Source organism: Arctopsyche grandis, chromosome 6, assembly GCF_051622035.1.
Source record: "Arctopsyche grandis isolate Sample6627 chromosome 6, ASM5162203v2, whole genome shotgun sequence".
NCBI lineage: Eukaryota > Metazoa > Arthropoda > Insecta > Trichoptera > Hydropsychidae > Arctopsyche > Arctopsyche grandis.
The window spans coordinates 5,266,437-5,278,503 of NC_135360.1; the positions used below are offsets into that span (position 1 = coordinate 5,266,437).

The 12,067-nt window shown below is 36.2% G+C and overlaps 1 protein-coding gene and 1 long non-coding RNA gene across 4 annotated transcripts in view; both read left to right on the plus strand.

The window, feature by feature from the left end:
* The window catches only part of LOC143912714 (C-Maf-inducing protein-like), a 71,403-nt gene extending 62,328 nt beyond the window's left edge, over positions 1 to 9,075 (plus strand). The window contains exons 6-16 of one of the 3 annotated variants that reach the window (XR_013260650.1): positions 1,168 to 1,236; positions 1,315 to 1,404; positions 1,482 to 1,711; positions 1,857 to 2,282; positions 3,531 to 3,783; positions 3,863 to 3,961; positions 4,037 to 4,192; positions 4,264 to 4,419; positions 8,031 to 8,175; positions 8,250 to 8,754; positions 8,983 to 9,075. Coding sequence is in view for 2 of the 3 variants with exons in the window: in XM_077432025.1 (XP_077288151.1) it covers positions 1,168 to 1,236; positions 1,315 to 1,404; positions 1,482 to 1,711; positions 1,857 to 2,282; positions 3,531 to 3,783; positions 3,863 to 3,961; positions 4,037 to 4,192; positions 4,264 to 4,419; positions 8,031 to 8,175; positions 8,250 to 8,374 (1,749 nt within the window). In the remaining variant the exon portion in view is untranslated. Of the gene's footprint in view, positions 1 to 1,167; positions 1,237 to 1,314; positions 1,405 to 1,481; positions 1,712 to 1,856; positions 2,283 to 3,530; positions 3,784 to 3,862; positions 3,962 to 4,036; positions 4,193 to 4,263; positions 4,420 to 8,030; positions 8,176 to 8,249 lie in introns of all 3 variants that reach the window. The other 2 variants (XM_077432025.1, XM_077432026.1) reach the window with 2 other exon arrangements.
* A 1,036-nt stretch (positions 9,076 to 10,111) lies between these two features.
* Positions 10,112 to 10,943, plus strand: LOC143912715 (uncharacterized). The gene is made up of 2 exons (XR_013260651.1): positions 10,112 to 10,781; positions 10,877 to 10,943. It is a non-coding gene; the product is annotated as an uncharacterized LOC143912715 (long non-coding RNA).
* The last annotated feature ends 1,124 nt before the right edge of the window (positions 10,944 to 12,067 follow it).

Sequence of the window (12,067 nt, forward strand, 5' to 3'; positions counted from 1 at the left end):
GGTGATTACTAGGCACCGGCGTGACCCTGCGCACCATTGTTCATTTTTATGGTGAACCTTTTTTTGCTCTCTAGCTTTGTAGTTTGCCCTGTTTCCTGGAAAATAGCTCCAAAACGCCCTTCTTCCTGGAAAAAGCACGCTCCACCGCCGAAGACTAGTGATTACATCCCAAATGTGAATCGCTACCAGGATAACCGCTGCTACGAAATGCTCAAAACTGCCCAAATCTCGTATAAAAAAGCATTTGCTGAGCAATGTTTGGGCAGTTTTCTGTACGGGAACTTTCCTGTGTGACGAATTTTCGTGCGACAGGAGACCACGCGAGCGATTTTCGTAGCAGTGGTTATCCTGGTAGCGATTCACATTTGGGATTAATCACTAGTCTTCGGCGGTGGAGCCTGCTTTTTCCAGGAAAGAGGGCGTTTTGGAGAGATTCACATTTGGGATGTAACCCCTTTACCGTCAACACTATATGTTATATATGTTACAATGAAATAGTTATTGTCAGTGAAATTATAATTTCACTGACTCAATCAATGGCTATGGATGTAACAATAGAATTACAAATTCACTTCTTAATGTATTTGAATTTTTTAATTCGAATGCTAATGCATCATGCGTTCGAATTACATCGTACGAATTTGAATTACAACGTACTACCAACCGTTACTAAACCTTACATTAAATAAATAAAATCAACCCTAACTTAACCTATCCGTAATTAAATAAAACCAACCCTAACCCTAAATAAATAAGTGTTGGCTGCTAAGATATTATGATGTGTTTGCTTCCGCATCCAGTCCCACACATGCGGCATCAAAAAAAAAAAAATCGAAACAGATAGTGGACCATGAGGAAAGTGGGAATGGACAGGAGCGGGATTGCGGGGAGGGTGTGGGAGCAGGGTTGTGACGTGGGGTGGCGCGATTCGTGCCGGCGACGCACTATCATCAGACTGTCAAAAATTATAATTTCACTAATAAGGGGCCACTGAAAATTTAATTGAATATGATTTCGCTGAAACGTCAGTGTAATTATATTTTCACTGCTGTTATAATTTCACTGTGACATATGTACATATGTATATTATTTTTTCGTACCAAGAAGTTTTAGTGTGAATGAATTTTTATTATATTCTGACCATTTGTTTTGTTTGTGATGTTTCAGAGAAATATGTATAAGTACCGTAGCATTTTACACAAAACCGACACCACAGTATTACTTAAAGAGTTGAAGGTAACAACAAACCATTCACAGTGAACTTGATAATAATTCAGACTATTCCTGAAAGTAATATACATCGTCTTCTTTCAGAACATGGTCGATTTCGTAATGGTGACACCTTTGCAGGACGAAAGAGTCACGCACGACCCTTTGGAGATCGTCACCAACCTACTCTCCCTGGTACTATAACAATGTGGTTAAGCTCATAAGTATAAACTAACGAACTTGTCTTAAAATCTGTCCTAATTTATTCACAGAAGCAGTGGCCCGATGATGGAGAGATGATTTTGATGGTGGTAGGGCCAGTAGTCGGAGCTGCGCCTTTGCCGGCACCTCTGGCTAAAGCTCTGAGTCGGATGTGCAGCACAAGACCCTTGTCTCCACGTCTAAACGACACTCTGCATCACGTTGCTAGATATATATTAAAGCACAATGTTGATTTTGGAAAAGCTCCTCATCTCAGACACTTTCTACAAGATTACATCAGGTTCGGAATTGCGTTGAAAGCAGTGTTTGTTCTAAGAAATGCTTAGATAGTATGAGATTTTTTGAGCCCTTTTTGATATGTAGCACTGCTAATTGCAGGCTTTGGTTTATCAATACTGATAATAATCGGATTGTTTCTGTTTCAGTGCTCTGAATCAATCATCCGGTGGTGCTGAAGCAGTGCGAGCTTGGGTCGGAGCCGTGCACGGGCCCGGCTTCAACTGCCCGCACCCTCGTGTGCTGCCAAACTTGGCTGCGGCGTGTCTGGCAGCTTTTCACTCAATCTACTCCCCAACGGAAAAAGAATCCGAAGAACTGAAACACACAATACCGGTGAATATCGATTACGAATTCGATTGCCAAGACGACCTCCCCGATGACACGCCGGCAGACGACCCAAGCATCAGTCCAGATATGCACAACAACAATGTCGAACTTGATGATATTTCGCCGAAGCTGCCCCCGAAGAAACTGCACGAGCCTCACTATTGCGATGTGGTGAAAAACAAAGACGTTCCTGCTTCTGCAGACGATGTGTATATAGTGTGCTTCGCCAATGTCATACTTTTCATGTTAGTTACTTCAAATTAAACCAGCTTACGTACTTCAGAACGCTCTCCAAACCTAATTCTAGCCACGAACATATCGTACATCTGCCTGTGACCCAATCACACACACTGAGCTATGTTTATTTGAAATTAATGACTTATTACCATTTTGTCAGTATTCCAATTGCGTAAGTGGATGTTTGAGTCCAATTGACTACATTTTTTTTCAAACTGATGACTATAAGTGGGACTTGGTTCGAAATGGAGCAACACACTATAATGATCCACTGTTCCTAAACAACGAGGTATGGTCAAGGTAGCAACAGTAACCAATATTGGCTACTTGCTTTTGTAACATCGTTCTGAATACAGTTAGATTGTAAAACATATATTATGTATGTAGTAAGTTGGCTAAAGAGAGTGTGCTGAAGTATATGTTTAAGCCATTAATAAATCAACATTGTGTAATGTTTGAATATAGCTATGCGAAACAAATCCAACCCACTTAATTTAGAATAGTGAATCTTTTTTGTATCGAATAGAAGCAAATTTATAAAGTTTAACAATATTAGACAACACCATATACATATGTATGCTAGTACTACTTTGTATATGTCACAGTTGAAGTGTATTTTCAGTTGTAATACATTCCAACTGGCGTTTTAGGTCATTCATATACGAATACAATTCAACTAGTAAATTATATCTCTACAAACGCAAACACACTTTCAACAATGTGCGCCAGTTGCAATATAACAGTTGAGTTTTGACAAATGCTTTAGAATTCAATAATGCGTTAATATTTGCTAGGTATTGCGTATAATGGTATTGAGTATCGTATTACGATAACAATAAGAATGTGTTCAAAACAAAAATGTGACTTTCCAACTCAATTTACTAGTCGAGTAAAGTTTTCACGAAAACCTAACCTGTCCAACTTAGAGTTGAACTGCATTTTGAGTTGTAATATATTTTGACCAGTTGGAATGTAATTCGCCATATGAATCAACTTACATAGGTTAGACGGAGTATATCCCAACTAGTCAAAATATATTACAACTGAAAATACACTTCAACTAAATCCGTAGTTGGTACCAGGTTAGATGGAATATATTCCAACTAGTCAAAATATATAACAACTGAAAGATACACTTAAACTGTAACATAATATAAAAGTTTCATGAAAATCCATTGTTACTGATGTGGGTTAAATCTGTTTTGCAGAACAGAATTCATTTAAGAGACCGTATTTCAATGTTATCATTATTGTAGGTCATCATACGCCGACTGGGCCGAAAGTCTCGGTGCAGTTTTACAACCAGTGCCGATACCTCACCGCATACTCCAATCCAAGGCAGCAGCATCAGCGTTGGCCTCAGCCGCTTTCAAGCTGGGCACCGACCGACGATGTGCTGTCCACAGATTCGTGCTGCCGCTACGTCAAGGACGCTCCGGTTGGCTTCAGATATTGTGTCCCACTCATTCAAATCCCGATCCCGATCGTTTACAACAATGGGGCGAAATTGTACGATCCAATAATATTTCATTCCATTAGTATATTAACCTAACCTACTCCAATATAACCTTGAATCTGATTTTTTCAGTTGGATACTCTATTGAACTGTTGCTGTAAGAGGAAATGCTTTTTGGTGGAGCTTGCTAAAATGCTGCCGGCTTGTTTACTACTTGCACTTCGAGCTCATGTAATGCTCCTTCTCATACTCGGATCCTTCAAAGTTGAAACAAACAAAATTTAATGAAGATTTTCATAATTATAGTCTGCTGGTCTGGTGTCACTCTGTCTGATGCTGGAGTGGGAGGTTTTGGAAGATGAACAATCAAGGGTGGAGGCTGTGCAAGCTTTGCGTAGTACCCCGCCTGGTAAACGAGCTTTGCAAGCTTCATGTCAACGTCAAGTACATCTTAAAAAACTTGTACGTAATGTATTCCGAATGTTGTTTGTTTGCATTTGGGATGTTTTTGTAATTGTTTATGTTTGTTTTAGCAACAAAAAGGTGGTCCGCGACGCTTAACCTTGCCTTCGTGCGCAACGGACGCCGACGTATCTCGACTGTTGTCCGCTGGTTCCTTCGGGAATCTGGAATGCCTTTCACTTGCCTTTACACACGTAACTTCTGCGGTAGCTGAAGAACTCATCAAGGTAAATTTGATTTGGAATTTGAAAACTTTCCATAACTCGGTGGTTCTTTCTCTTATTTGGATAGGTTTTATTTTGCTTGACACATCAAATTCAGATATTTTAAAGGTTGTGGCTATTTGCAGGTACTATATCTGCGACAGGCGCAAAGCCTTCTGCGCATGCGCGTGAACTTTTCACTGTCAGCGTGTTTACTGTTAAATTTTTGTTTTAAACCTCTTAAAATTTAGTTCGAACTCGTAAAGTGACATTAGTTATTAACCAAATTAGTTAGTATTATTAATTGTTAGAAAATTATTATCTTATACAACGTATAATACCTACATAAAAGTACAAGCCGCGAACTAGCTAAAAGATATAAATCTAATATAATAACGTGCGAAATTTATTTGCCTCATGTATAATGAACGATTGATTTAACAAGTCTAGCATACATTAAATGTAAGAAATTATAATCGTATTATAAGTTCACGCGCATGCGCAGAAGGCTTTGCGCCTGTCGCAGATATAGTACCTGCAAATAGCCAATAATTTGCAGATTATAGTACCTGCAAATAGCCACAACCTATTTTAAATGGTAAACGGATTATTCCGCAAAAAGCAATCTCGCGCAAGTCACTAAAATCTCGATCACGGAACATCTGGCACCCAAAAACTTGATGCAATAACTTCAGGTAGCACTTATTGTAGATATTGTAGTTTATTATATTCCTTGTTGGTTATTGCTGTTAATTAAGAAACTTTTAAGAAGACAGAATAATATTGATGAGCTTATTCTTGGGGTGTTAATGTTTAAACTCATATAAGAAAAGGATTCAAAAACAGAACAATAATCTGACCAATAAATTGATCGTAGAGAACTCTCCCTGCGAGATTTATATCGTGGCTAACGATTTTACTACACCAAATCGAGAAATACCCTAACCTAACCTAACCCAACCTCAACTGAGTAGGTTGTTTCTGAGATTATATTCAATAAAAATTAGAGTCTAATTACTAGACTGTATTTAAAATTTACTGAAAAATTTTCAAAACGATCTTAAAACGTCAAATTTTAATAATATTGTAACATATGTGCTTCATTCGGAGGTGGTAGGCCGACCGATTAAGAACAATAAACTACCTCTACTATTACCGTGCGTACTTCACCTAAATCTCGGAAACCCCTCTACATGTTCAAACTACAATATTTTAAAACCTTGAAGTATTGCTTACTGTGATAAATTTCCCAACTAATTTCACACACGGATTACTTCTTCTGTGTCCTCATTACGTATATATGTATTTTGCTTTTATTATTCGAAGTATGTATTGTTTTACATTGCAATCATAGATATAGAATACATAGATACGCTCTGACGCTCTAAGCCGATCACCCTGTTGGTGCATGCACACACAAAAGAAAGTACATTCCATGCACACACAAAAGAAAGTACAGTGCATGCACACTCTCTCTCAATAGCTAGTTAGCTTCTAAGTCGGAAGGTCGATTGACGTTTTTTGAAAATGCCAACGTATTAAGTGAAATTGTGTTACAATTACTCAAGAAAACATAAAAGGGGGGATGGCATCACATATCTTAAGTAAGAATTAATATATAATGTCTTCAATTATAGCAGTATTTTAACATATAATGAAATATCGGCGCGATGTATGTAGTGTTATATGCAGTGGTCGACAGCGGTCGACAACCTCTGCCACAGATGTCTCTAAATGCACGCGTATATGTTGTTGGCACTGTAGGAAATTCAGAAATCGACATTAAGTTTAAAATTACAAACAATGAACTAAATATTAAAGTTTCAGTTTTAAAATTGATCCTTGTGGAAGTTAGTAATTTATTTATTTATTTATTTTATTTTTATTTATTTTATTAATTGAAAAATCAACAGACAGGATGTACAGAGATAGGTATAAAAAAAACAAAAAGTAAATAAATAATATATGTAACATCCGAGTCCAATAATAGATTTTTACAAAAATGAAAAAGATAAATATAAGGAAAACAAATTAAAAAGTAAAGAATAAAGGCATGACAAAATATGTAGTACATTGCATAATTAAACTATAGTATTAAAATATTTGGAAAAGGTTATAAGATAGAATATAAGAAGAAATTGAAATTTACAAATATAAACAACAAATGAAAAAGGTAAATACAAAATAAACAAATGAAAAGGAAAAGAATGAAAGCTATAATATGATTAAATAGCACATTACATAACTTAATGTTTAAATCTTGTTATAGTTAATGATGGTTTTATTATAGTAACATACATACTGTTGCGTAGGGGTGGGTGGAGGATCCAGGTAAAAGGCCAACAGTCGTTTCACAGCATTTATTGATGATTAAGGAGATACACACATTGCCAGTGCTCCATCCAGAATGACATGATATCGCTACGTACCGCCTTATAAGGGGTAGATCTCTCAGGACGTCTAATCTGTTTACCTATGTATAGTCACATATTCGGATATGTATTCCCACGGTATGAGAAGTGCAATCATTGTTTAGCTTTCATGCACTTAGCTTGTCGCTAATCTTTAAAACCACTTACCCCGGTCACACGGTCTCTCAGGACGCTACCCGGCCTAATCCGATCGCAATTACTCGGCGGCTCTGTTTAGTATACGATACAATACATTTGTAGTTTAATATAGTGTGTATAGCTAAATATTTTTTTCTTAATATGACTTTATTAGTTTGGTTTACTGTCACGCGGAGTGTCCAGTAAAATAAAGTTATAAATAAAATAAAACTTCAGTGCATGTACATGTACATAAACTGGTTGCTGACCACATTGCGTTTTTTGCGTTCCTTCCTTTTTTTTCACGACTTCCCCGCTAGTTAAACCCCCCGAACCCCTCAGATAGTGGCGTCAAGATCTCCAACGAAATTTGTATGTAAAGGCATATCTAGGTTATTCTACATCTATGATTGCAATTCAGTTATCTGGAAAGCAATTCATCCCAAAACTTATTATGTCCTTTCATGTTTGATTTTGATTTTTAAATGCTTTTTATTATTACGAAATTATGTTCACAATACATCTTATATCTATTTTAATAGCTACCGATCTAGTGATCATTTTATATTTTACAATTTAATTTAATTTTAATTTGGTTAGTAATCACAGTATTATATTATTCTAATGTTAATCTAAAGCATAATAGGAAAAAGACCTCAAAAACCTATTTACAATCCTTATAAATGTTCATAATACATCTAATACATAATATTAATTAAAGACTCTCTAAAGTCGATGACCTAAAGCAGATTGTGTTTAGGTAATCTGTGTTTATACCTTAAGGGTATAGACATTTTGTTGTAATCACCGAAACTCTTCACAAGTGTGTTAGTATGGTTATTAGTGATTCTGTCATAGAATCTACTGGTTAGTTTGTTAGTAATGTCTGTAACAAACGGAATATTATATATGGCATGCAGTTTTTTCAGGTTAGTATATATGGGTGTATTATAAATTATTTTTAGGGATTTATTTTGTATTACTTGGAGCTTGGAAAGGTTATTTCTAAAGGCTATTAAACGTCCTTTCATGTTTGAAGACGATGATTACTACAACTTTTAAACATAAACATCTGTATGTTTCCAGCTGCCATCACTTCGATACTTGAACTTGTGGGCCACCCAATTCGGTGATGCTGGCGTTTTGCTCATCGTTGAACATCTCCACCGGTTGCAAGTTTTGAATTTGTGCGAAACACCCGTGTCAGACATTGGAATATCGGCTCTAAGTGGTAATGATTTGATGATTCCCATCTGTTATGATCGTGAATTCAATGTCGATTCTATTGTGTGTGTACTTTTGCAGCTTTACCGAGCTTGAAGAAGCTGAACCTGAACAGTACGAAGCTGACGGCAGCAACGTGGGCTCGTCTTCAACCGAAGTTGCCTGCGCTTCAAGAAAGCGATATTCGATATACGGACGCTTGGTGAAGCTAAACGATAAATGAATACATTTTCTTTTTACATTGTGTAAATATTTTTTTATATGCATAATTTTAATTTATTGTTTATAGGTTATGAATCTTATTTATTCGTTTAATGTGAATGCTTTTTTTAAGTAGCAATTGATTATTTAGTTATAAACCTTGGCCAAAAGGCTGCATCAATTGTACTGGATTATGATATTGTATGTATGTACATAACCTCAAAGTGCAGTTGGCCAGGTTTTCTCTATTATTCTTTCTGATGTACTAAATATACTTGCATATGATTATAGTGTGATGAAATGTGACAATACGTACCCTTTCATACAAATTATGGAAACAGTGTCTCGATGAATGTTATTCGGGTACTTGTCTGATAATATGCCAGCACCAATCTATGAAAACGCTGTAACAAGAAACCTCGTACAGTGCACATATTAAGGTCTGACCGCACTATACGGCCGTCGACTGCTGCAGCACGACACATCACGGCAAAGTTGATACAAAAGGCAACTCTGTCGCGTGACGCGTAGTGCGTTATATCTCATACAATTTCATACAAACAATATTTGGCCGCACGCTGCCGTTCGTGTCGCAGACGCATAGTGCGGTCAGACCTTTATATACACAAATAATGATCTGAACTTTTTAACTGTTTATAAAGTAATCTCAATTGAATCGCTAAATATACAGTCTTTTTATCTCACGAAATCGTATTTTACTAACTCTTTTGGCCAGGTTTTAAATGTACAGCTGTAAGGATCGTAATTATGAAGATGTTTTCTGCCTGATGGGCTGTTTCTATTTGTTCCTGGATTCGGCCACATTGAGGATTTCCACTATAGAAGAGCCCGTCGTATTTGATCAGTCCAGCGCAGAGAAATGTAATAATAAAAGAGATGGCTTAAGGCGCCATAGTTTTATAAGATTGCGGTATGGCAATAGCCATACTTGATTAGTTTCCGCAACAGTCGTGTGTGGAAATATTTTTTCATATTGCTCGCAAGATGGAGAAGTGCATTGCTAAAAGTTGCACAATGCACACCAAACATGACTTTAGCGGAAACTAATTAAGTATGGCGACAGCCATACCGACATCTTACAACACTTTGACGTCTTTAACCACTTCTTTTATTATTAAATTTCTTTGGTCCAGCGTGTCGGGGATCTACCTCTTTCTCAGAATTCTTTCCTCCACATCACTGATCCCAATCAACTTTTTCATACTCTCCTCTCTTCTTCGTGCTATGTGACCGAATAACTGTAGAATGCGTTTCAGGCAGGTCGTAAACAATCTGTCCTTAATCTTAATTTCCTCAAAAATGGACACATTTGTGCCTGTGTCGGTCCATGAGATTCTTAACATCTCAAAAGCGTCAATTTTTCTTCTGTCTGCTGCCTTCAAGCTCCACGTCTCAGCTCCATATAGACATAAAAAATATAAGACTCCTTATGAGATGGATTTTGGTGACTCTACTTCAGAGCATCGCAACCTCTGGATATTCGCGGCACACATTGTTTACAACTCGTAGAATTTGTCAGCTACGTTCATACATATGTACTTCATCGTCAGTCGCTAGTTATTCCGTATATGCATAGGGACAAAACACTAACTAACATCGGTTTTCTCCCTCACACGCGATCTCACTCGCACGCATTAGGCCGAAGTGCTGTTCAGAGAACACATATTACCGCGGTGCACAGGTTACGATGCTCTGCTCTCTACTTGATGAAGCCTTTTTTTTCTAAGAGGGTATATCTTTTACTAGTAATAACCATAATATAAAATCGCCTTTGTTAGATAAAAATGCTGTTCATATTTACATAAATGCAATGAACGAAATTTCTTATTACAGCGTTGTCGAAGAGAGCAGAAAGGCAGTTGTATATCAGACAAGTACCGCTATTTGTTTTGGGCTCTCGAATGATGCTTAATTTTGCTTTTTCTATCGACACTGAAAAGTAATACCGATTACAATTTTTAGAAACAACTTTTATACCTATATAATGAAAGGCCTTTCAATACAAGAAAGGCTTACAGTGAGCACTGAATTGGCCTTATTAATGTGGGTAATATATTTACAACTAATATGCAACACCAGGCCCAATAGTAAACGACCAACACCTGGTAAATCGGACTCAAACCCTCGGCTGCTCCGTGACATGCTGTATCTCAGCGTCGAACGGCATTTCTTATATGACTTGCAACTAGCTGAAGGTTTTAGTCACGGTCTTGTCATTGATTGTTAGGCCTTGGCGTATAAAAGGTGTTGATCAATAGACAAAGTATTCAGCAGATATATACATATAATAGCCGTACGAATTATAAATTAATGAATAAGTGTAAGCAAAACTTTTATATTAAAAGAAGTGTATTATCCATTTGAGATGTAATAAAAATAGAGCACATTAATGTTTAACCGCTTAGACGCCCAGCCGACGCGCTGAGCGTATAATACAGCCGACGCGCTGAGGCTGTTTGCGCCTTAAGGCGCTTTGGGCAGCTAAGCGGTTAAAGAAAAAAAACACACACACACACATGCAACTATCACATTTAATACAATGGGCCGAAATACTTAATTGCTTACATGATTTTGTGTTTCGTTTTTGATTTCATCATAGCGACGGTCAATTGGTTTCGTTAAATTTGAAATTTAGCCAAAAAATAATTGAGATATATTGTAGTAGCCTTGGCGATTGACATTCGCTTTTAAATATGTTTATTATTAGTTGTTTTTTTAACATTTGTATGTATATTTTTAGGCCTAATTCAAAGTGATTTACTCTAGTCTACGAAACTGGTAACATCAGACTATTTTTTGTTGTATATATATGATAAATTTGCCACACTTTATACGTATAAACGTGAAATGGTCCAAAATCGTCACTTACATATATATATAAATAAATATTATTAAGGATGTATCTACATATATTATACTTTCAGAATTCAGAATTTATCATTTTTTTTTTAAGTTATCATCACATTCCGTTACATATTATATTAAAAAAAATACAAGAATATTGTCAATTAATACTAAAAATTACGATTTACATACATATATGAAAATCTAATATTCCGTTTTTTTTTATTGTAATGTGTTTATTTTATTTATTATAATTATTACTATATTATTAATTAGCCGCCATTGTCGGTGTACGCTTTATTGATTCATTAAAAATTTCAGCGGTTCGCCCGATCGAATAATTCGCACAATTCCGTGTTTTCAATGTGTGTCTGTACTTATGTGAGAGTTTTATTTAATATAATTTGATTAGCGTGTATAAATTAAGCAAAAAATCTTATTTATAATATATTTAGTAGTGTATGAATAATATGTTGCCAAAAAAAATGGGCACAAACAGAATCTGGTTAGAATTATCATCGTTTGAATCACATTAGCTATGTATGTACCTCACTATTACGAGTGTATTTTTATTTTATTTATAAACTTTGTATTATTATTATTTAATTATAACTATATGTATGTATATGTATATACATTACATATGTGTGTATTATATGATGTGTATATGTAATACCACGATGCGGTGCAAACGATCGACAAGCGCCAGACAGACTGAAGCACAGATTAACGACACGTGTACCTTATGCGTGCGCACTGCTCGCACTTACACCAAGCGAAATCTACCCGAAGTCCCGACATACCTACCCTGGATACGTTCTGTGCTTCTGATA